The sequence below is a fragment of the Cryptomeria japonica genome, chromosome 10 (assembly GCF_030272615.1).
Source record: "Cryptomeria japonica chromosome 10, Sugi_1.0, whole genome shotgun sequence".
In the NCBI taxonomy this organism is placed as follows: domain Eukaryota; kingdom Viridiplantae; phylum Streptophyta; class Pinopsida; order Cupressales; family Cupressaceae; genus Cryptomeria; species Cryptomeria japonica.
In genome coordinates, this window is record NC_081414.1 from 914,994,809 (window position 1) to 915,018,864 (window position 24,056).

Here is a 24,056-nt window from a genome sequence, read left to right on the forward strand (position 1 = left end):
ATTTGAGCATTGGAGCGGACTTGAAAAACTTTAATTTTCCACTCTACCACGAAAGAAAAGGCTTTGACAATAAAGGTTTCTCACGAAGTCTTGGTCTGATGTCGTACCTCCCAATTCCACATCTAGAGGACTTCTGGGAAGATTGCGGTGATGAGGTTGAGGTGTTCAAGAGGGAAAACATTAGAATGGTGTTGGAGGAAGTAATTTCACTGTAGGTGAAGCTTGACATAAATGGGCTTGAAGAAGATTATCTGGAGCTGTTTGAACCTGGATACTTAGACCAAGCTGAAACCGTAGTGTCCTGCATCAACTGGGATTTGGAAGAAGAGGAAGATATACAGCTAAAAACAAAAAGGGTTTTGGGGAGAACCACAAAAAGGGCTGGTAGGAAGAGAGCAGTAAGATTAGGCACCAAGTCTAACTCCACGAGAAATAGTGAGGTTACTCTGCATTCACCAAAGCATTTTTCTAATCACACTTCTATGCCTGTTCATGCATGTAACGATAAAAAGCCATCTCACATTAGGCACAAGCCTAATCTGGCTCTGGACTTCTCTTCTCCTCGACATACCAGATCACAAAGTGCTACACAGAAAAGAATGGACCAGACCAAAGATACAAAGGCAAAGGATAAAACTCTTGATGCTCATATATTTGAAGTTGAAGATCTTGATAGTGACATTGTCAACACCATGAATTCCCATGTGGTAATGGTAGCCATGATGCCACCCCCTAAGGTGATTGGAGGAACAACCATTTCAAGTGCAACTCCTAAGTGGCTAACCACTTCAGTAAGCAAAAAATGAAGTCTCATCCTTGTGACCATCTCAATTTAGGACATGGTAGTTAAGTACACAGAGAAAGGCCCTAAGCAAAAGAAGTTCAAAACAACTACCAGACTGGACAATGATGAAGGAACTGGAAAGTGGGTTGCCGAGATTGCCTCTTACAGGCCCAAAGATGAAGATAAGGAAGTCAGTGCAGAGGAATTTGAGATCACCAAGGTGGAGCTTGAGAACATGAGTAGGGATTTGGATAATCATTTCTTCTAGGTATCAGCTAAGAAAATGCTCACCAGGTCGGAAAAAGGTGGGCGGGAGAAGAGAGAGCTAAAGCGGCATATAAGCATTCTTGCTCAATTCATTGATAACAGCGGTTACTTTGGAGCACTTCCCATATCCCATGCTACAGATAGCTTTGACCCTACTTCACCAGAGAATAAAAAGCTAATGAGTCAGGTTCAACGAGCTAAAAGCATTGCAGAGGCTATGGAGAGATGGATAGAAGGAGTAATGAAAGACGTAAAAAAGTATATCACAAGCTCCAGGAAGTTATGCGATGAGATGCAGAGCCTCATTGCAGAAATTCAAAACCTGATTTTGCCATGGGAGAAAGAGGAACATAAATGGGAAAATGTCTTGCCTATGCTCACCAAAATAGAAGAGTACGGAGCCACCACATTCCAGACAGAATATTCAATCAAGTTGGTAACCAATGAATGCCAACTCTTCATATTGAAAAAGACCATAATGTGGCGGGTACTCACATTCAAGTCTATGATTTCCGATGCCAAGACTTCTATTTATGAACTTCAGGACCTCCAAAGAAGTTTAGTTAATGACAACAAAGTGGTTAATCCAGACCATGATTGGCAGCTGGGGATTTGTGGACTGAACACATAGGACGCGATAAAGGCTTTCAGGGTATACATGGAGAAAGTTAAAGCTAAAGGAAATTTCACCCGTGAAGATATAACACAAGTTTCTCCGATCGAGTCCATGACATTTATCGGTAACGATCAGTTATCGAAGCATGCTGAGAAAATGGTGAAGCATAGATTGGACAAAGAAGGCGCAAAGGAAAAAATCAATGCTATGAAGAATCTGAGCCAATCTATAATCCAGGACTTGCAACTGCCCACGATGCCCAAGAAAGCGGAGGAGAAGATGATGATGGAAAAGGAGCATAACGTGTTGATAATGCTCTGTTTTATTTTATGTATTTTTCATGATCTTGCAAATGACTCTGGGACATCTGTCCCAAATATACTTTGTTGGTTTTCATAACTGATTCAGAGGAGGTCAAGTTTTTAGGGAGACCTCCTCCGTTTTAAAGACTATAATTTAGATTAAGATAGACAGAATAAGGGTTAGATTTTGGTTAGAATTCTATTAGTTTTTACTTAGTTTTTCTGGTTTTTAGAAGTTCTGTTTTGTTGAAGGAAGTCATTAGACTTTAAAAATCTGGAATTGAAAAGGATTTATACATGTATTGTTGTGTCTTTGTCACATAAGATATATATATATATATATATATATATATATATATATATATATATATATATATATATATATATATAAATGATCATATTGTTTTTGGGAGAAGGAAAACCTTTGAGTTTTGAATCTGTGTAGTGATATATCTTTGCATATATTGATCTAATCAAACGACAGTGATTGCCTTTCTGATGCAGAATATTATTATTATTCTGGGACTCCTTCCTATGAGATTTTAAAAGATATGTGCTTGAAAAGAGATTTTATTTCTCTTATCTGTTTTTATGAACTGTCAAACTAGTGTTTTGAACTTTGTTTCGATCACTTCCATTTCTCATGTTGAAGCATTTTGAAGAATAATTTTTCTCTGAAATATGTGTAAATCATTAGCCTCTCATCTAAGAATGAAGTAGGTAGCCTTACATGCTTTCAAGTTAAAAGTATACCAATTAAATTTAATTAGATTATTCCCTGAATAACTAATGGAGGAAGTTGTACCTATCAAAAATTCAGAGGGAAGTAGTATATGTTACACTTACCCAGCTGTTTAGTTGAAGTTTTGTCTTTTAAAGAAGGAAACAAAGTTTGAAATTAATTAATTTGAAGAAAGGCAAAAATCTATCCACTAGCAATATCCAAAATCTAAATATTAAAAGAAAATGTTAAGAATCATTAGAATTATCAAATGTACTGACCTAAATGACTCAAGAATTTAATTGCCTTAGAAAGGCTCTAAATTGGTCTACATTACTACATCATAGCATGTTTGATATGTTTATAAACTTGTACTACTTCATAGGCACTAGACTTGCTATCCAAACAAGATAAGCTCGTCTCCTATTACCTTCAAGAAACATCAATTATGTGTATTAGCACAGAAAACAATTTAGGAATTCGGGTTAAGAAGAAAAGAGAATATGTTTAGTGTGACAAAGAACAAGGCCACACAATGGGGACAAGATCGGATGACATGGTTGCATCCAAGATAATGCTGTATTGTCTAACAGTCTTTTGGAATAAATTGTTATATGTAAATACTTGTACAATGTAAATTTTTTTTTTCTAAACATATTTTTAAATCAACCTCTAAAATCAAACATGACTTTCCACCAAAATTGCAAAGCATCTCTTTTCATTCCTTCTTTTTCATAACAGTGTTTCCCTCACGTTCAATGGTGGTCTCCATTAATTAAACCATTGTAACATGGGCATCCAAAAGTCTGTACATAATGTTTTATTCTCCTTGTAGAGGAGCAACTAATAGACAATGCAATTGTTACTTTTTTATGGAATTGAATAACAAGGGCAAAACCAAAATATAGATTACATAGTATATCGAAAATCCATTGAAGGAATTGACTTTATCCTGATTTGTTAATTTGACTTGATCAATTCAAGTCATCTTGAACAATTATTCTTTTTTTAATAAATCACCTAATAGAACTCCACAAAATATAAGGTGTTGGTGGAGCATACAATCTATGGACTAAGCAACTAGCATCTGGGAAGATTAGGAGGAGGAGGCTCCAAACTTGACAAGTAATTTGGGCCATTGTTCACCACAAACACCGTATTCAATCCCCATGTCAAATAATCATCAAAATGACAATGCAAATACCAAACACCTGCATAAAAAATAATCATTCACTCTATTACATATTTTATCCTAAATTTAGCTTCAAAGCACATAAGTTAATTATGGGAGGATTAAAATCGTATATTTGTTAACTGAGTGCAGCCCATCCATTTAGAGGCACCCCAACTATATTCCTCAGTGGCGGATCGACCAAATTGAAATTGGGCGGATCTGTTTGATCATTATAGTTTCCAAAACCATTTCCCACCACAAAAAAATCATAAATGTGAAGATGCATTGGATGGTCATCTGCCTAGAAGATATTTGTTCCCTGGTACACAACCTGAACTGTAATTGAAGACTTTCACTTTTGTGCCAAAAGTTGGTGCCTAGATAGTTTTTGGGGTATTATCCCCAGTATAGTGGAATACAATTGGGGGATTTGAAGGGAAATCTGTAGTAAAGGCTAAAAGACTGTTAAAATATTCAAAATACACTCAAAAACTGAAAGAGAATTAACACAAATTCAGAATTGAATAAATATGCAAATTGTATTCTGAAACTGATATTGAAAAAAACTCTCACCAAAATTACAACAACAGTAATTGCCTTATAGACAATCATTTTCCTAAGAATAGGAAAAACAAAAACTTAAAACAATAAAACTAAAAAATCTGGTTTATATCTAGAACTATAAAACTTATTCTATCCTATCTTAGCAATAAGATTGTTGATTAACAAAAACAAATAAAACAAGAAAGTTGTTTTATTTCCTCCAGCGATCAACTCCAATGCATCATTCATCTTTATCTTCAAACTCCCCCTGAATGATGAATGGAGGTAAGTCCCAACTAATTTCTAAAAGTAACAAAAGCTTCTACTGGAAGCGCTTTGGTGAAGATATCAGTAACTTGCTCAGAGGAAGGACAAAACTGCAACTCCACTTGTCCATCTTGAACCAAGTCACAAATGTAATGATGATAGATCTCTATGTGCTTCGTTCTGGCATGAAACACAAGATTATTTGTCATGGCAATAGTGCTATTGTTATCGCAATAAATGGTGGTTGGATGCTTCAGAACCAAATATAGATCTGTCAATATCTTTCTTATCCATACTGCTTGAGAACATGTCAACTAAGCTACCATGTATTCCGCTTCTGCTGAAGAAAGAGCCACTGTTGCCTGTTTCTTACTACTCCAGAATACAACTCCAGAGCTAAATGAAAAAACATAACCAGATGTAGATTTCCTATCATCCACTAAACCGACCCAATCTGAATTTGTGTAACCAACTAGTTCAAACTTATTAGTGGGAGAATACTAAATGCCAAAATTTTGTGTAACACTCACATACCTCAAAATTCTTTTAGAAGCCCACCAATGTGATTCATGTGGATCTTGCATGAACTGAGAGACGAGGCTCATAACATACATAATATCAGGCCTACTAGTTGTGAGGTACATGAGGCTACCAACAAAACTCCTATACCGAGTTGCATCAACCTTGGGACTAGCATCTACCTTGGTTAGTTTTTCACCAAGTGCTACAGGGGTTGGAAATGCTTTGCATGCCACCATGTTAAACTTCTTCAATAAATCAGCTATATGCTTGGATTGAGAAATAAATATACCTTCTAATGTTTGTTGTACGTCCACACCAAGAAAATAGTTCATAAGTCCCAAATCTGACATTTCAAACTCTTGTTTCATTTCTGCTTGAAACTTCTCCATGAGAGCTTTGCTATTACCTATATAAATTAAATCATCAACATAGAGGTAAACTATGAGAATATCATTACCAATACGTTGGACATACAAGGTGGGTTTTGAGTGGCTTCTATTGAATCCTTTCTTCATAAAATAATTGTCAATCCTAGAATACCAGGCACAAGGAGCTTGCTTCAACCCATAAAGGCCTTTCTTCAACTTGTAGACTAAGTGTTCTTTTTTTGGAACTTCATAACCCATAGGTTGTTCTACATAGACTTCTTCATCTATGTAACCATTAAGGAATGCTAATTTCACATCCATCTAAAATATTGGCCACTTGTATTGTGCTGCAATAGCCAATATAATAATGATTGTGTCAAGTCGAGCCATAGGAGCAAAAGTTTCTGCATAATCCACTCTAGGAGTTTGTGCAAACCCCTTGGCAACTAGTCTTGCTTTATGGCATTCTACTAAACCATCTACATGATATTTGACTTTGTAAATCCATTTCACACCAATCACCTGCTTACCTTTGGGAAGTGGAACTAATTCCCAAGTATTATTCTTATGAATGAAATTTATTTCATCATTCATAGAATTAACCCATACGGGTTTTTTCACTGCTTCTTCATACACAGAGGGTTCAGCTTTAATTGTACTAAACAAAGAAAAATTAGCAACTGGATTTATATTTGTACTCCTCTGATAAACATCAAGTAAACTTCATACCTTTCATGGAATGAATGTTGGAGGTGATGGTGGAGGTGAATCATCACCTGAGTTTGTGCTACTTGAAGAACTAGGTGAGCTTGGAGGACTAGAACTGGAGCTAGAACTTCCACTTGAGCTTATGGTGAGAGGAGGAGGAACACTGTTATCTTCCATGTTTATGATTATTGATAGATTTTTCTGCACAACATCTTTCCACTATCATACTCCCCCTTCATCAAAAATCACATCCCGACTAACTATCCATTGCTTTGTCTCGATATTATAGAATTTGTAGACTTTAGTTGCAGTAGAGTAGCCCACAAAGATACTAAGTTGGGATTTAGTATCCAACTTCTTTCATTTTTGAACTGGAATATGCACATATGCCAAACATCCAAAGATGTGAAGATGAGCCACTAAAGACTTGTGACCACTCTAGGCTTCCTTTGGAGTCAAATTTTGAATTGCTTTTGTGGGACTACGGCTGAGAATATATACTGTAGTGGCAACTACTTCTCCCCAAAAACTATTTGGAATATTTTTTGTCTGCAACATGCTCCGTGCCATTTCCATAATGGTACAATTCTTTCTTTCAGCAATACCATATTGCTGAGGTGTATATGCGCTAGTAAGTTGTCTCTGGATGCCATTCTTAGCACAAAAATTAGCAAACTCATTAGAAGTAAACTCTCCCCCTCTATCTGTTCTGAGTATCTTGATAAGATACCCACTTTGTTTTTCAGCTAGTGCTTTAAAATTCTTAAAGCATGAAAAGGCTTCAGATTTTTGCTTCAAAACATAAACCCAAGTGTGGCGAGAGTAATCATCAATGAATGTCAAAAAATAAAAGTTCTTACCCAATAATGGCTCTTGCATATCACCACAGATGTCAGCATGCACAAGTTCTAGAGGAGATTTGGCTCTACAAGATTTTCCCACCGTAAAACTGTCTCAGTGGTGCTTGCCAAGTGCACACCCTGAACAATCTTCTTCTTTTTCCTTGATTGGAGGAAGACCTCTCACCATATTCTTCTTATTCAACAATGTTAACCCTTGAAAATTCAGATGACCATATCATTGATGCCATAACCATGAACCATATATAGTTGATTTTAGTGCATGCAACTTACTAGAAAGCAATTTGAGAGGAAACAATCTATTCTCTGTCATATAAGTCTTTGCTACAAGATGATGATTATTAGATTTATCAAAATTTTTGCAGCAGCTATCTTCAAATACAACTTTATAGTTCTTTTCTAGAAGTTGTCCTATACTCAAAAGACTATGCTGTAATTCTGGCACAAAGAAAGTATTATGGATATTTGTAGTGTCTCCTTGCTTAGTCTTGACTGGAAGGGTACCTTTTCCCATTACATCAACCTCCTTATCATCTCCAAATTTAACTTTACTCCTCATTGAATCATCTAATTTGACAAAGAAATCAGATTTACCTGTCATGTGATTTGAACAACCATTGTCCAAGAACCAGACATCCTCTTGGGGTTCTTTTGCCAAATTGCATGCAAAGAATGTAGAATTATTTGCATCAGAAGATTCTTCTGCATAACAAGCTTTTGACTTATTCAAGATAGATTTCTTCTTCCTGCACTCAGATTCATAGTGCCCATATCTTTCACAATATCTGCACTGAATACTTCTTCTATCCACAAAACTTCATCCTCTTCCTCTACCTCTTCCTCTGTTATTACCAAAAGATTCACCTTGAAATTTAGTAGTATGAGAGGGAGAAGATTTGGATTTTTCCTCAATATTCACAGAAGACTGGAATGCTTGAACAAAACTTTCCATAGAATGCTGCATGCATTCTTCATGAGACTGCAAAGAACCAATTAATTCTGCAACTTTGAAAGTAGTTATATCTTTATTTTCTTCAATAGCAATTACTACTGGATCAAATTTAGAAGGAAGAGACTTCAAAACAATTTCTACAATTTTCTGATCTGATATAGTTTCACCATGAGTCCTAAGCTGATTCACAATACCTTGAGTCCTTGTAATAAATTCATGAATAGACTCAGATTCTTTCATCCTCAAATTTTCAAATTCTCTTCAAAAAGTTTGAAGTTTTACCAATTTGATTTTATTTGTACCTTGGTATGCAGTCTGTAGAATCTCCCATGCATCCTTTGATTTTGTTAGACTGGCAATTTGAGGAAAAATTGAGACATCCAAGGCAGATTGAATGGTGAAAAGAGCTTTGTTATCCTTCTTTCTATCTTCTTTCAGCTGATTTTTCTGTTGTGGTGTCCATGTATTGAATGTATTTTGATCAACAGGTTTTGTGTATCCACCTTCCACAAATTCCCAAAGCTCTTGGGATAAAAGTAGGGTCTTCATCTTGATACTCCAATAATCATAGTTTTCTCCAGTAAACAATGGAAGCTGAAATGCTAAATCTTTTCCATTAACCATCTGAAGATAACTGTTGTTCCAACCTGAAACCTGCACAATCAAAATTCTTGCAACCTGCTCTGATACCAAATGAAAGACTATTAAAATATTCAAAATACACTCACAAACTGAAAGAGAATTAACACAAATTTAGAATTGAATAAATATGCAAACTGTATTCTGAAATTGATATTGAAAAAAACTCTCACCAAAATTACAATAACAGTAATTGCCTTATAGACAATCATTTTCCTAAAATTACAATAACAGTAATTGCCTTATAGACAATCACTTTCCTAAGAATAAGAAAAACAAAAACTTAAAACAATAAAACAAAAAAATCTATTTTATATCTAAAACTATAAAACTTATTATATCCTATTTTAGCAATAAGATTGCTGATTAACAAAAACAAATAAAACAAGAAAGTTGTTTTATTTCCTCCAGCGATCAACTCCAATGCATCATTCATCCTTATCTTCAAAGACGCCATCGATGCCAAAATAATAAACTTGCAAGATGGCAATATCTGGCTGAACAAAAGAGACATTGTTCATGCTGGCAGCTATTCTAGTGTTATTAGGCCCGCTACAATTCATACCAGGTGGGAGTGGGCATGGAAGCAAATTCAGCCCTACGGTTGTGACAATGCTCTTGTCTATAGTCTGTGGAACATCAACCGGGTGCTCCGGTGAAGCCCGGCTTTGTAATGCTTGGCTAAATACAGTTACATTGGCCGTATCATTGTATACCGGCAGCTGTGGGAGGATTGGGGTGGTAGATGACTCAGAGCCCTCATAGTTTATTATGGCAGTTGTGGTGGTATTATCAAAAAAGCCTACTGGTTGTGTGGTGTATATGCTGGCAGCTATGTAGTAGCTACCCACTGTTTGATTCGCTGTGAGGAGAACATCTGTAGTTTGGCCTTGGGTTATAAACATAACATCTGTTGTGTATGGCTTTGTGTAGGATGCGTCCGCAGCGACGACAGTGAGATTGAGTGATGCTATCTCGAAAATTAGGTGGCTATTGAGTGTAGCATTCACAATCCGTAGAAGTTAAGTTTTTCCCTGATTTACAGACATGTTGAATGTTCCTGCATGCGAAAATGGTGTCATTGTCGATTCCTGCCGTGTTAAATTGTGAATAACAGGTTAACCATTTTTGTGAGTACCTGATGTTGAGCAAGGATAGAGGTCTCCTGGCTGGCCATTGATGGTAAAAGCATCAGATATATTGGGTGCACCACCTGATATATTTGCTTGCGTTACAACCACTTCAGGATCGCTATTCCACCAGTCTCCTATTTAATACATGCAAATTAAGTGAAAGTTTAGGATGATAAAATGCGAAAGGAATGATAAAAATTTGAATGCGAAGTCGATTTTCTTCTCTCCAAAGTTAGGAGGACAAAATGCATAAGGAGTGATAAAGCATTGGTCCTCTTTCTACAATACAAATTTAGTTCCGTATAGAATAACCATCAATGAAAGTGAAAACAATTTTTTATAAAGATATAATACCCAGATTTTGATTTTATTATTGTGCCAAATTTTGATTTTATTATTTTGTAAGTTTTCTTATATTAATTTCTTGTTGGTATTACATTTTTTATAATATATAATGTTATATAAAATAATTTTGTCATATTATTAATAGATTTTTTTTTCATTAAAGATTAGTCAAATTATAATTATTAATTTATTTTGTATACTTGAATTTTCTCTAATAAATTTATTCTAATAATTTGTGACAATTTATTATTTTTATTTAATAAATACAATATAAAGGTATCATTTCACAGGCTTTTTACTATTATGAAAAGAAATAAAAATATTGACCCCCTATGCTAGTATTCTTACTACCTAACAGCGTCTTTTTATTTTTATTTATGATCTTGTTGTTGACTGAACATGGACATTTGGTGTGTGATTTTATATCCAAGTACCTATTTATTAAAACAATATATTGATAGTTTTTTTTTTTCAAACACCTCAAAATTCAAATATCTTTATGGATGAATAGTAATAACAATATTTTTCTTTTTTACTATTTATTCATTTATACTCATTTTACTAAAATAGAATAAAACAATTATAAAATTAGTCCATATTACAATTTGTTTTGTTAACTAAATTAAATTATAAATACTATAAGTCTTCATTGTTTGATACTAGAAAGTTATAAATACCAAACAATAATTGTTCTATATGATTCAAAAATAAATAAATAAATAAAATTAATACAAGCCAATAAAATTATAAAAAGTAAGCAATAAGATATAACATATGACCATGAAAAAGCCTGTATTAAAACAATCATACAAATTATTATCACTCTCTCCTATTTTATGAGAAAGTATCTACCAAACTCTTCTTATTGAAAATTACCCACATCTTTTCTTGTATTCTTTACTTAGAAATTCAAACCTTTAAAGACAAAATTATCAACATTAATTCATCTAGAAAAAACTGAAAATCATCTATAAATATACTCAATCTACATACTTTACAACTAAAAATCATTAGACTATCCACCTAATATGCTTTAAAATTATAATTTACTATATAATTTTAAATTATCGAATCTCTATAAAGATACAATAAAACTCTAAATTATTAATTCTATATTAATATCATATAAGATACCAAATTATTAGCTCTATATTAATATACTATAAAACTCCAAATTATTGACTCTATAATAATATAGAATAAAGCTCCAAATTATTGACACTATATTAATATACTGTAAAGCTCCAATAATTAACTCTATATTATTAATATATTATATGATCACTGAAACTGTTTTCTTCTTAGTAATTTATATCAAAAAAAAAAAAAAAAATGAAATCAAACCTGATCCAATCTAAACCTCCCTCGATTCCTTTAATCATTTACCATGTCCACAATATTATTTTTTATTAATCCAACTTCTAATGTAGCATCTCTATCATAAGACAGTCATAGAAAATCAGAAATGGAAATTTATAATAATATGTACATAGCACAAGAGGAATCTCGGCATAGGGTTGTGGAAAGGGATAAGGAGTTCCCCTTTTGGGATATATGACTAGTGCTCCATGAACTGTTGCACGGAGCCATGACACATGGGCATGCCACCACAAGGTTCCTTCCTGTCCAACAATGGTGAATCTGTATTTAAAACGCCCATGTGGCTGAATAGGACACTGAGCGATATACCCAGTTCCATCAGCCCACGCTGTGCCAAGCTGTCTCACTCCATGCCTAAAAATAACTAGACCATCAGTACTGTATAAAAAACGTAATTGACAATGTACAGCCGCTTTGAGATGCAGACTTTACCAGTGGATGGAGGCATTATAAAGGGCTCTGTTATAAGTTTTAACAATAAGAGTAGCGCCATTACGTACATGCAGAGTAGGACCAGGATAAAGTTTCATAGATGGCGATTATCATTTGTTTTAGAGGCTGCAATTTCTATAAAATATTTCTTATTTTTTTCTTGTATTGTTTATGTGGATCAAAATATAACCTCTATTTAAAGACAAAACATGATATAATAGATATTGAATGAATAATAAGTTTATTGGGCTAAATTAAATTGGTTATTTTGTATCTGATTTTAATTCTTCAATTTGATATCAGAGGGGGTCTGGGCCTAGCTTCCTCATGGAAGGGCCTAGGATTATATGTGTGATCTTGTGAGACTCTTCTGCCAGGTGTGCATATGAGATCAAATCATGGATTTATCTCATTTAGAGAAGTTGACTCTATGTTTGGAGATTGAAGAAGTTAAGGTTGTTGATGTTTGTTGCTTGTTTAATTGTTGCACTAAGAGGTTCATGTAAAGACCTTGTGTGAGCAGTTTAATAACTGCATTGATATAATTACTGGAAGTGCGAAGGATGAGAATAAGAAAGTGTGAAGAGTGCTGCGGAAAGGGATGCATTAGACATGGTTAGGAGCCATGCCAGTGATCTGTGTGAGAGGTGATGAAGATGATGTTATGAGATGACCTCGCCCATAGTGGAAATGTGGTTTGCATGTGATAGAAGTCTACATATGAGGCAGATAGTGTTGCAAGAAATGGAACATGAGATGAGACCCTTTTGGCAAATTAATGGCAACTGACAAAGAAATGGTTGACAAGTTGAGATTGAAGCCCAGTTTTGTTTAACACTGGCTTAAATCCTTCGGCAATGCACAATAATAACCAACAAGAATAATTGTGTGCAGATGAAATCTCACAAGTCTTCTCTTTGTTAGAGAAAGGAAGGGAAAACCTTTTGATCTCTCATGAAAGAGAGAGATCAGTATTTCCGTAAGAAGTGTACCTTATGGGTCTATAAGACTTGATGTAATAGTGATGACCATTTTGCATAGTGAGTTGCAAATATTCTATTTGTGAATCCACTTAGCATCAAGGGTGAGTATGTTGGATACTGATACAAGCGTGCAATTGGAAATGGAATTAGTAATTTCCAAGAATGCAATTGGAGGTTTTAGGAAAAGATTCTAAATCAGTTTTTAGTGGTTTTGGTAAAGTTTCATAGATGGCAAATATCATGTTTAAGAAGTTTCTCTATTGGTGATGCAGTGAACTGTTATTTTTAGAGGCTGCAACCTCTATAAAATACTGCCTTCTTGTATTGTTTGTGTAGATCAAGATGTAACCTCTATGTAGAAGCAAATCATGATATAATAGATATTTGAATGATTAATAGGATTGTTGTGTGTTAATTTCTATTTGTGTTCTGGGATTATTTTTCAATTCTTCAATTACTACAATTGTAAAGTGATGAACATAGATTGTGGAAAAAACCAATGAATGCAATGAGCAGAAGTAGAAACCTTGATGAATCCCTCTCCGACATTATGAACATATTGACAGAACAGAATCTCCTTTCATTTAGACTGAATCTCAAGTATAGAAAAAAAGCTCTCCTTCCATATAATTAATTAAGAATTTTTATATATGAATATCCAAATCTCATTATTAAAAGAAAATGTTAAGAATCATTAGAATTATCAAATGTACTGACATAAATGACTCAAGAATTGAATTACCTTAGAAAGGCTCTAAAGAGGTCTACATTACTACATCATAGCATGTTTGATATGTCTATAAACATGGACTATTTCATAGGCACTAGACTTGCTAGCCAAACAACATAAGCTTATCTCCTATTACCTTCAAGAAACGTCAATTATGTTTATTAGCACAGAAAAATATTTAGGAAGTCGGTGCAAGAGGAAAAGAGAATATGTTAAGTGTGACAAAGAACAAGGCCACACAATGGAGACAAGATCGGATGACATGGTTGCAACCCAAGATAATACCGTATCGTCTAACAGTCTTTTGGAATAAATTATATGTAAATACTTGTATAATGTAGTTTTTTTTTTTCTAAATATATTTGTAAATCAACCTGTAAAATCAAACACGACTTTCCACCAAAATTGCAAAGCATCTCTTTTCATTCCTGGTTTTTCTTAGCAGCTTATCCCTCACATTAAATGGTGGTCTCCATCAATTAAACCATTGCAACACAGCCAATTAAAAGTCCGTAGATAATGTTTCATTCTCCTTGTAGAGGAGCATTGCTGAACTGGTAGACAATGCAATTATTACTTTTTTATGGAATTGAATAACCAGGGCAAAGCCAAAATATAAATTACATAGTATATCGAAAATCCATTGAAGGAATTGACTTTACCCTAATTTGTTAATTTGACTTGATCAATTCAAGTCATCTTGAACACTTATTCTTTGTTTAATAAATCACCTAACAGAGCTCCACAAAATATAGGGTGTTGGTGGAGCGTACAATCTATGGACTAAGCAACTAGCATCTGGGAAGATCAGGAGGAGGAGGCTCCAAACTTGACGAGTAATTTGGGCCATTGTTCACCACAAACACCGTATTCAATCCCCATGTCAAATGATCATCAAAATGACAATGCAAGAACCAAACACCTGCATAAAAAAAATTCAATCACTCATTACATATTTTATCCTAAATTTCACTTCAAGGCACGTAAGTTAATTATGGGAGGATTAAAATCGTATATTTGTTACCTGGGTTGTCAGCCCTAAACCTGAGTGCAGCCCATCCATTCAGAGGCACCCCAACAGTATTCCTCAATGGCGGATCGACCAAATTGAAATTGAGCGGATCTGTTTGATCATTATAGTTTCCAAAACCCTGTCCCACCACAAAAAAATCATAACCGTGAAGATGCATTGGATGGTCATCTGCCTGGAAGATATTCGTTCCCTGGTACACGACCTGAATTGTATCATTATAATTGAACACTTTTACTTTTGTGCCAAAAGTTGGTGCCCAGATAGTTTTAGGGATATTATCCCCAGTATAGTTGAACACAAGTGGGGGATTTGAAGGGAAATCTGTAGTAAAGACGCCATTGATGCCAAAATAATAAGCTTGCAAGATGGCAATATCTGGCTGAACAAAAGAGACATTGTTCATGCTGGCAGCTATTCTAGTGTTATTAGGCCCACTACAATTCATACCAGGTGGGAATGGGCATGGAAGCAAATTCAGCCCTACGGTTGTGACAATGCTCTTGTCTATAGTCTGTGGAACATCTACCGGGTGCTCCGGTGAAGCTAGGCTTCGTAATGCTTGGCTAAATACATTCACAGTGGCAGTATCATTGTATACCGGTAGCTGTGGGAGGATTGGGATGGCAGATGACTCAGACCCCTCATAGTTTATTGTGGCAGTTGTGGTGGTATTATCAAAAAAGCCTACTGGTTGTGTGGTGTATACACTGGCAGCTATGTAGTATCTACCCACTGGTTGATTCGCTGTGAGGAGAACATCTGTAGTTTGGCCTGGGGTTATAAACATAACATCTGTTGTGTATGGCTTTGTGTAGGATGCGTCCGCAGCGACGACTGTGAGATTGTGTGATGCTATCTTGAAAAATAGGTGGCTATTGAGTGCAGCATTCACAATCCGTAGAAGGTAAGTTTTTCCCTGTTTTACAGACATGTTGAATGTTCCTGCATGCGAAATTGGTGTCACTGTCGATTCCTTTCATGATAAATTGTGAATATCAGGCTAGCTATTTTTGTGAGTACCTGATGTTGAGCAAGGATAGAGGTCTCCTGGCTGGCCATTGATGGTAAAAGCATCAGATATATTGGGTGCACCACCTGATATATTTGCTTGCCTTACAACGACTTCAGGATCGCTATTCCACCAGTCTCCTATTTAAAACATTCAAAATAAGTCAAAGTTATGAGGACAAAATGTGCAAGCAATGATAATTGTTTTAATGTGAAGTCGATTTTCTAGTCTACAAATTTAGGAGGACAAAATGCATAAGAAATGATTAAGCATTGATCCTTTTTCTACAATACAAAGTTAGGTACGTATAGAATAAATACTTAATCATCAACGAAAGTGAAAACAATTTTTATAAAGAAAATATAAATCCAAATGTGTAACCACTCTGCCAAACTTCGACTTTATTATTTTGTAAGTTTTCTTATATTAATTAATAATTTTGTGATATTATTAATAGATTATTTTTTTCAATAAAGATTTGTCAAATTATAATTATTAAGTATAACAAAATTTTCAATAATAAAATTATTCTAATCATTTATCACAATTTATTGTTTTTATTGAATAAATACAATACAAAGGTATCATTTAATAGACTCTTTTACTATTATAAGAAGAAATAAAGGTATTGGTCCCCTTTGCTAGTATTCTTACTACCTAAAAGCTTATTTTTATTTACGATCTTGGTGTTGACTGAACATGGACATTTGATGTGTGATTTTATATCCAACTATTTATTTATTAAAAAAAAATATTGATATTTTCTTCTTTCAAACACCTTAAAATTGAAATATCTATATGGGTGAATAATAATAACAATACTTTTCCTTTATCTATTTATTCATTTATATTCACTTTACTAAAATAGAATAGAACAATTATAAACTTAGTCTCTATTACAATTTTTTTTGTTAACTAATGATTATAAATACTATATGTCTTTATGGTTTGATACTAGAAAGTTATAAATACCAAACAATAATTATTCTATATGATTCAAAAGTAAATTAAAAACAAAAATCAATATAAGCCAATAAAATTGTAAAAGTAAGCAATAAAATTTAACATATGACCATGAAAAAACCTCTATTAAAACAATCATACAAATTATTATCACTCTCTCATATTTTATGAGAAAGCATTTCTTACAAAACTCTTATTGAAAACTATTCACATCTTTTCTTTCATTCTTTAGTTAGAAATTCAAATCTTTTAAGAAGAAATTTCCAACATCAATTTATCTAGAAAAAACTGAAAATCATCTCTAAACATATTCAATCTACATACTATACAACTAAAAATCATTATCTATCCACCCAATATGCTATAAATTTCTAAATTATTTACTCTATACTAATATATTATATAATTTTAAATTATTGAATCTCCATAAAAATAGAATAAAACCTTAAATTATTAATTCTATATTAATATCAGATGAGATACCAAATTATTAGCTCTATATTAATATAGTATAAAACTTCAAATTATTGATTCTATAATAATATAGAATAAAGCTCCAAATTATTGGCACTATATTAATATACTATAAAGCTCCAATTATTAGCTCTATATTATTAATATATTATATGATAACAGAAAGTGTTTTCTTCTTGTAATTTATATCAAAAATATGGAATCAAACATGATCAAATCTAAACCTCTCTCGATTCCTTTAATCATTTTCCATGCCCACAATATTACTTTCTATTAAATCCAATTTCTAATGTAGCATCTCTATCAGAAGACAGTCATCGAAAATTAGAAATGGAAATCCATAAAAATATTTACCTAGCACAAGAGGAATCTCGGCATAGGGTTGTGGAAAGGGATAAGGAGTTCCCCTTTTGGGATATATGACTAGTGCACCATGAACTGTTGCACGGAGCCATGACACATGGGCATGCCACCACAAGGTTCCTTCCTGTGCAACAATGGTGAATCTGTATGTAAAACGCCCATGAGGTTGAATGGGACACTGAGTAATATACCCAGTTCCATCAGCCCACGCCGTTCCAATTTGTCTCACTCCATGCCTAAAAAAATCTGATCATCAGTACTGTATCAAAAATGTAATTCATAGTGTACAACAGCTTTGAGAGGCAGACTTTACCAGTGGATGGTTGCATTATACTGGGCTCTGTTATAAGTTTTGACAATAAGAGTATCACCATTACGTACATGCAGAGTAGGACCAGGATACTGTCCATTCACTGTGATTTTGTTATGTGTCTGGCATAACCTAGTAATAGGCGTCCGTTCAATCTGACACATATATAAACAAAAAATGATTTGAGTCAAATCTCTTTATTAAATGGAACTGCAATCTGATCTGATCTGTACCGTCTACAAAGTTCTGCTTCGTATTCTATACATGATCGAGCACTAGAAAGAATTAAAGCCTTGCATTCTAGATCTGAACAATTTAGATTTGGCATGTTTGTTAAGTCTAATACACTTTAAAAATGAGATCATATACATCAATTAAAATCTTAATAAGAACGAATTTTGAAAAGGAAGTAGTGAAATTACAACGAATGTATAGTGATGAACGTTTGCCCTCGCCAGATTGTTGAAAAGGCCAATGAATGTAGCGAGCAACAGTAGAAAACTTCCTGAATCCCACTTCGACATTTTCAACATATTCACAGAACATAATCCCCTTTGGTTGAGACTGAATCTCAAGTATAGGAAAAAAGCGCTCTTTCCATATTCAGCCCTTGAGCACTCTATATAAATCAATTTGATAGCAGTGTTCAAAGGAAGACCGTAACTGCTTGCTTGCGTGACTCACCATTGTGGAATAGGTAAATGGAAGACAAAAATTTGAAGCAGATGTGACTAAATTTTGCATTATTCTATTGCTGTTATTGGATTGCAGTACCCTGAGGATTGAGATACTACATGACATTTTCTAGATAAATTGTTGTTTGAACGTTTCTTCCTCCCAAAAGAAATGTTTGTATGTGAATTATTTAAAAGAATTGTACTTGCTAATGGTTGGAAAGTCACACCGTCCGATTGATTAATTCTTTTCCAAAAGGGCCCAATTTTTTTATTAATTATTTACTTTTTGTAAATCAAATCTCAAAATATGGTGTCACGTTGTTGAATTTACAGCAGCGGTTTAGCTAGGTATTAGACTAGGTGTTAGACGATGCTCTTTTGAATGATTCCTTAGAGTTTTCTATATTAGTTTTATAATATATTGTTACTATGCTCTTTTGAATGATTCATAAGATATTTTCTAATTTGACAAGTATTTTATATATTATTCTTATAAAATATTTATTATATTATATTTTAAAAAAATTAATGGAATAATATATTTTGAATGATTTGTAAGATATATTTGAAATTTATAAATTATGGTGTGATTTGTTGTTGAATCAAATTTTAAATGATTAAAAGAAAATGGATGAATGTGTTTTTATAGTTACTTTTACAGCTAGATATCATATTGTGATCTTTTGTTTTACTCCCAAGATTTTTCAATGAATAAATATTTTATATATTATTTTTATAAAATATTGCTCATTATATTTTAAAAAATAAGTAGAATGATTTTAAAATCAAGGTAGGAAAAAGTCATAAATTAAAGTGTTAATAAGTATAACGTAAATACGTAGTTAAATTGTAAAATAGTAAGAGTCATGAATATAATAAGTGACAAAAGAAAACTATAGTCATCACACTTTCTCTATCTATCAAGAACGTCCTAACAATCAATAATTGACTCCCAACTCATAATAATTTTCTCACCATTATCTTTGTCTCTAGGATGAGAGATAACTGCTACTTAGCAAGGAACTTTGCCATTACCCAACCAACCAAGAGTACCCACATAATAGGGCTATAATAAAATCAAAAATAGATGAGCTTGGTGAAGCAAACCATAAGGATTGTTATCTTGAGGTATACACTAGATAGAGAATCATGTTTACAACCATTATGATTGTGTTCATGTGGGGAAACTTGAGAACTAACTTGGGCATGAGAGGGAGAGGTTTGTGATTCCTTACAAGGTTATATATACTTGAGCGGCTAAGAAGCACCTATACGGGACCAACCTAAAGAATGAATTTATTAGCTTGCACTTATATTTATATGAGAATATTAAGAAAAATCATGTAGAGTTAGCACACATAAAGTAATGAATTTCAAAAAGATCTTGTAAAAAATAGATTATACTTACTCTCTTTCTTAATGTTGAATAAAAACCTAACAAAATTTCATGTTCATTTCAATTTAGCAATATTTTTAGACTAAACCCCTAAAGGAATCACATACCAAGGTGAACGCTTTATATTGAAAGCTTAAATAAATAATAGTGGAGGGAGAACACAATAGTGCAATGAATATTTCATTGCTAGCATTTTATATAGGATTGGATCAAGGAAGTCATTAGGAAGGCATGGCAACAAGAAGAGAGAGACTGGAAGATGTGGTAGAATAGGATGAAGATGAATATTGTGAGGAAAAAAAATTGTGGGATCACAGAGAGGAGTAGAGGAAGAGAGGGTACATAAGGAAATTCACAAGATAGAGTTAACGGTGGAGAGGAGAGAGGAGGGTGAAGAGAATGAGAATAGTGAAGAGGGGAGATGAGAAGAGGAGAGTATAAGTAGTGGCAAAAATACCTTAAGTTCATCGAACTCATTAAATTTAAAGTTATAGATATGGGTCGATATGTTGATGGGTAGGGATAGAGATGGATATAGGTACAATGATAGAAAATTGTAACATGTTAAGGGAGGGTGATAGTGATTAGGTGGCATTAGAGGTTGGACTATCAAAAAATATTAGTAGGATAGATATTATGAGGAAGGAGTGGAAAAAGCTATACGATGAGAGAGATTCTCTCTAAGATAAGAGCAATAACATTGTGGTGGAGAAAAATGTCATCATGAGAGCACATGATGCATTATAGATTAGCTGATTAGAGAAAAGGGGGAGGCACAATGCTTGAGGCATGAGAGTGATAGATGAGATGATTACTAGGGCCATAGGAGATAAGCCAAGAATTTATAGAGATAGGAAGAGAATAGGAGATAACATGATATTTGTGAGAGGTGGCCTATTAGATATCACTTTATGAGTGGGTAGCTCCAAATGGCCAAAAGACTTCTAGTTTAATAGAGTATTCAGTCTTGAGAGGTTTAGGGTTATTTAGGTTAGCAGTGTTAGTGGTTATGAAACCACCTAGGGGTGACCTTAACTACTAGCATTTTCAATAGTGCATAGTTCTTGCTAGAGATATCCTATATCACATCAATTTTGATCTATTTTGATGTTCCTTGCAAGACTGACATATATAAATCTTGCATGCACTATGTAGTTCCAATATATATATATATATATATATATATATCCCTTTTTGATGATATATGAAGAGATAGTTTCACCATATTATGCAAATAATCTATTATCTAATGGAATGCACAGTTATGATAATGTATGAAATATAATGAATTTATAATTTAGATACTTAGATTAACAAATATAATCACTCAACTTTAGAATGGATTTAATAGAGAGGAACTGTTGAGGAAATGGAAGGAGATGGAAGTGGTTTTGATGAGACATGTCATGATAGATTAAACTTTAAAAGGTTTCACTAACAACTCTTTCCTATGTTAGGTCACTAGACATGGCATTAGGATGAATTTCTCATATTTGATTTATTCCTCTTTGTCTCAGTCAATTATGGCAGCCCAATCTAAGCTGAATGTTTTACCCCTTTATCATTGTCTCATTTTTAGACTTTACAATTACAATTTGAGTCTCTCTCTTCAGTTACCAATTCTCTGTGTTGCTTTACTAACCCTTCTCTAGTTGTAGATTTGAATGAGTCCCCAACACCCAATATCTTGGGAGCCTCTTCCTCAGATTTGGTTAAAATACCCACCATAAAATGTGCCAACCCTTGGCATTCTACTAAAAAGAAAGCCATTGACACCTTGATTAAGTCTTGAAAAAGGATAACATGTCACTTTTGCTAAATCGTCAACAGATATTTATGATGATTTCTCATCTTCCTTGTCCACCTCTTTTGAATGGTCCTTTGAGGAGTCCCATCCTCACATTTTTTAGTTTGATCCTAACAATATTGGTGCTTCTACTCATTCCCCTATCCCCATTCCTAGTTATACTAGTTGTATGAAGTTTTGTGCCAAGATTAATGATTTGAGAAAGTCCTACAGTTTCTAGAATGATATTATTAAATGGTTGTCGCTTTAGTTAAATATCATGAAGTGTAAGATCCACAAGTTAGAGGCCATGGATATGACCAAGGTTGAGGGATAGGGATTGGTCCTCTGAGGCTAAAGATGAAGTGATCTGGGCTTCTACCCAAGGCTTGACTGAGATATTGGGTAATTGGAACACACTAGAAGAAGAAGTAAATACTTTAAAATCTCATGTGATCCCAAAGGAGGAAAGGAAGGCCCTGGAGATAATAATTTTTTATATTTAAAAAAAAAGAAAAAAAGGATAAAAGAGTATGGAAGAAATTATCGCTTTTAGCAAGGAGATGATCAACAAGCCTATGATCTATTTGCAGGTTCTTTAGAAGGAGATATAAAGTAAACATACCAAATAGAAGAGCTCTAGGTTGGATGATTCTAATGTTGGTTCTCAAGCCCATTCTACTAAGAAGGGTCATGCCATTTTCTTTGTGGATGCTACCCACTAAAAATAATTTTTTTCTTTTAGGGGTTGGTGTTTTCTAGAGGAGATAAACATTCTCAATCAATAGTGGTAGGTTTTGAGAGGCCCTAGTCCATAGGAAATCTGTGTTTTGGTTTATGTTCTCCTTTTTTGGTCGTATCTTGATCCTTGTTTGTTTCTATCTTATTATTGGATTTTTGGTTGTGTTTGGTGATGTCTTGTGTTTGGTCATCTCATTGCTCGTGAGACCCTCTTGTCTACTTGATGGCTAGTATGTAAAGGGTTCAAACCCTATATCCCAATTCATTTAATTAGAGTAAATATAATCAAATGGATTTATTTGATGGATTATAACAAATGGATATTAATTTGGCAACATGCTTCCTATCTTGGGTTTTCACCCCTCACAAGCCCTTGGTTTTTGTTGTGGGTATGTAAAGGTTCAAGCCTCTTCCGATTTACCATATTCAAAAGAAATTGATATTAATATTTGAGGATAATGTATGATCATAATAGATATATTAATGATGTTCTCAATACTGGATGGATTGAGTAATGGGTATGTTTAAATATGAATAGAGGTATGTACTTTTAATTTTTTGATCTAGTTTTATGGTAAAATTGTAGGTATAAAATAAGAGAATGTAAAAAAACTAATTAACTCACTTAATCAATCTAATTAATTGTAAATGCCTTACAATAAGTAACAATTAGATGAAATATTCACATGAGATAAATGGTACTCGATAGTGAGATAAGGAGATATAATGGGAGGACTGTTTGAATGTACACATTAGTCTAAAATATAGTGAGAACTTATTTTGATATACAATAAGATATTATGCCCCAAGATTATAGGACTTTGGCCCATAGCTCAAATGGCTGGTAAGGTAGTGCCAAGGCTTTGGGTTCTTCCCATGTAGGTCCAAGGTTCAACTCTTGCTAGATGGATTTACTTGGCCCCCGAGTTGTTTGAGTAAGACCAAGACAAGGTATACTTGACCCTTGGGTTGTTTGAATAAGACCAAGACAAGGTGTGATTTACTTGGCCCCTAGGTTGTTTGAGTGAGACCAAGACAAGGTATACTTGAGCCCTAGGTTGTTTGAATAAGACCAAGACAGGGTATGATTGGTTGTTTGAGTAAGACCAAGACAAGGTATACTTGACCCCTGGGTTGTTTGAATAAGACCAAGACAAGGTATGATTGAGTCACTAGAATATCTCATGATATCAAAAGAAAAAAAGAGATTATAATGTATCCCATGTATAACATTGACTCTACAAACAACAGACAAAATGATGTCTTAACATATGATATGAAAATATGCTCTATGATTCACCTAACTCACCTTTGTTTACATGAATTTATTTTTATATCTAAAGATTGATAGTATTTACAATTACCTTAAAGGTTTGGTATCATGCTATAAGGAGACGTACTGAATTCTTTTCCACGTGAATTGCATGTTGAAATCTTCTGTGAAGAGAAAATTTTTATATAATATTTAGCCGTTCTAGTCATGGCGTCTGGTATAAGTTTCATGCTTCAAATAGCAGCTTCTCCCTCTTTAACGTCTTGGATGTTACTATCCTTTGCCTTGTCCAACTAATTGAATGA

General features: G+C 33.8%; 1 protein-coding gene and 1 pseudogene across 1 annotated transcript; both read right to left on the reverse strand.

Moving 5' to 3' along the window:
• Positions 1-3,770: 3,770 nt before the first annotated feature.
• On the reverse strand, positions 3,771-12,111 carry LOC131061725 (laccase-12-like; annotated as a pseudogene).
• A 2,367-nt stretch (positions 12,112-14,478) lies between these two features.
• Positions 14,479-18,411, reverse strand: LOC131061730 (laccase-12-like). The gene is made up of 6 exons (XM_057995540.2): positions 18,301-18,411; positions 17,882-18,033; positions 17,560-17,804; positions 15,780-15,908; positions 14,751-15,701; positions 14,479-14,648 (listed from the first exon to the last, which is right to left on the reverse strand). Exons 1-6 carry the CDS (start codon positions 18,409-18,411, stop codon positions 14,518-14,520), a joined length of 1,719 nt encoding a protein of 572 aa, XP_057851523.2. The 3' UTR covers positions 14,479-14,517.
• Positions 18,412-24,056: the final 5,645 nt, after the last annotated feature.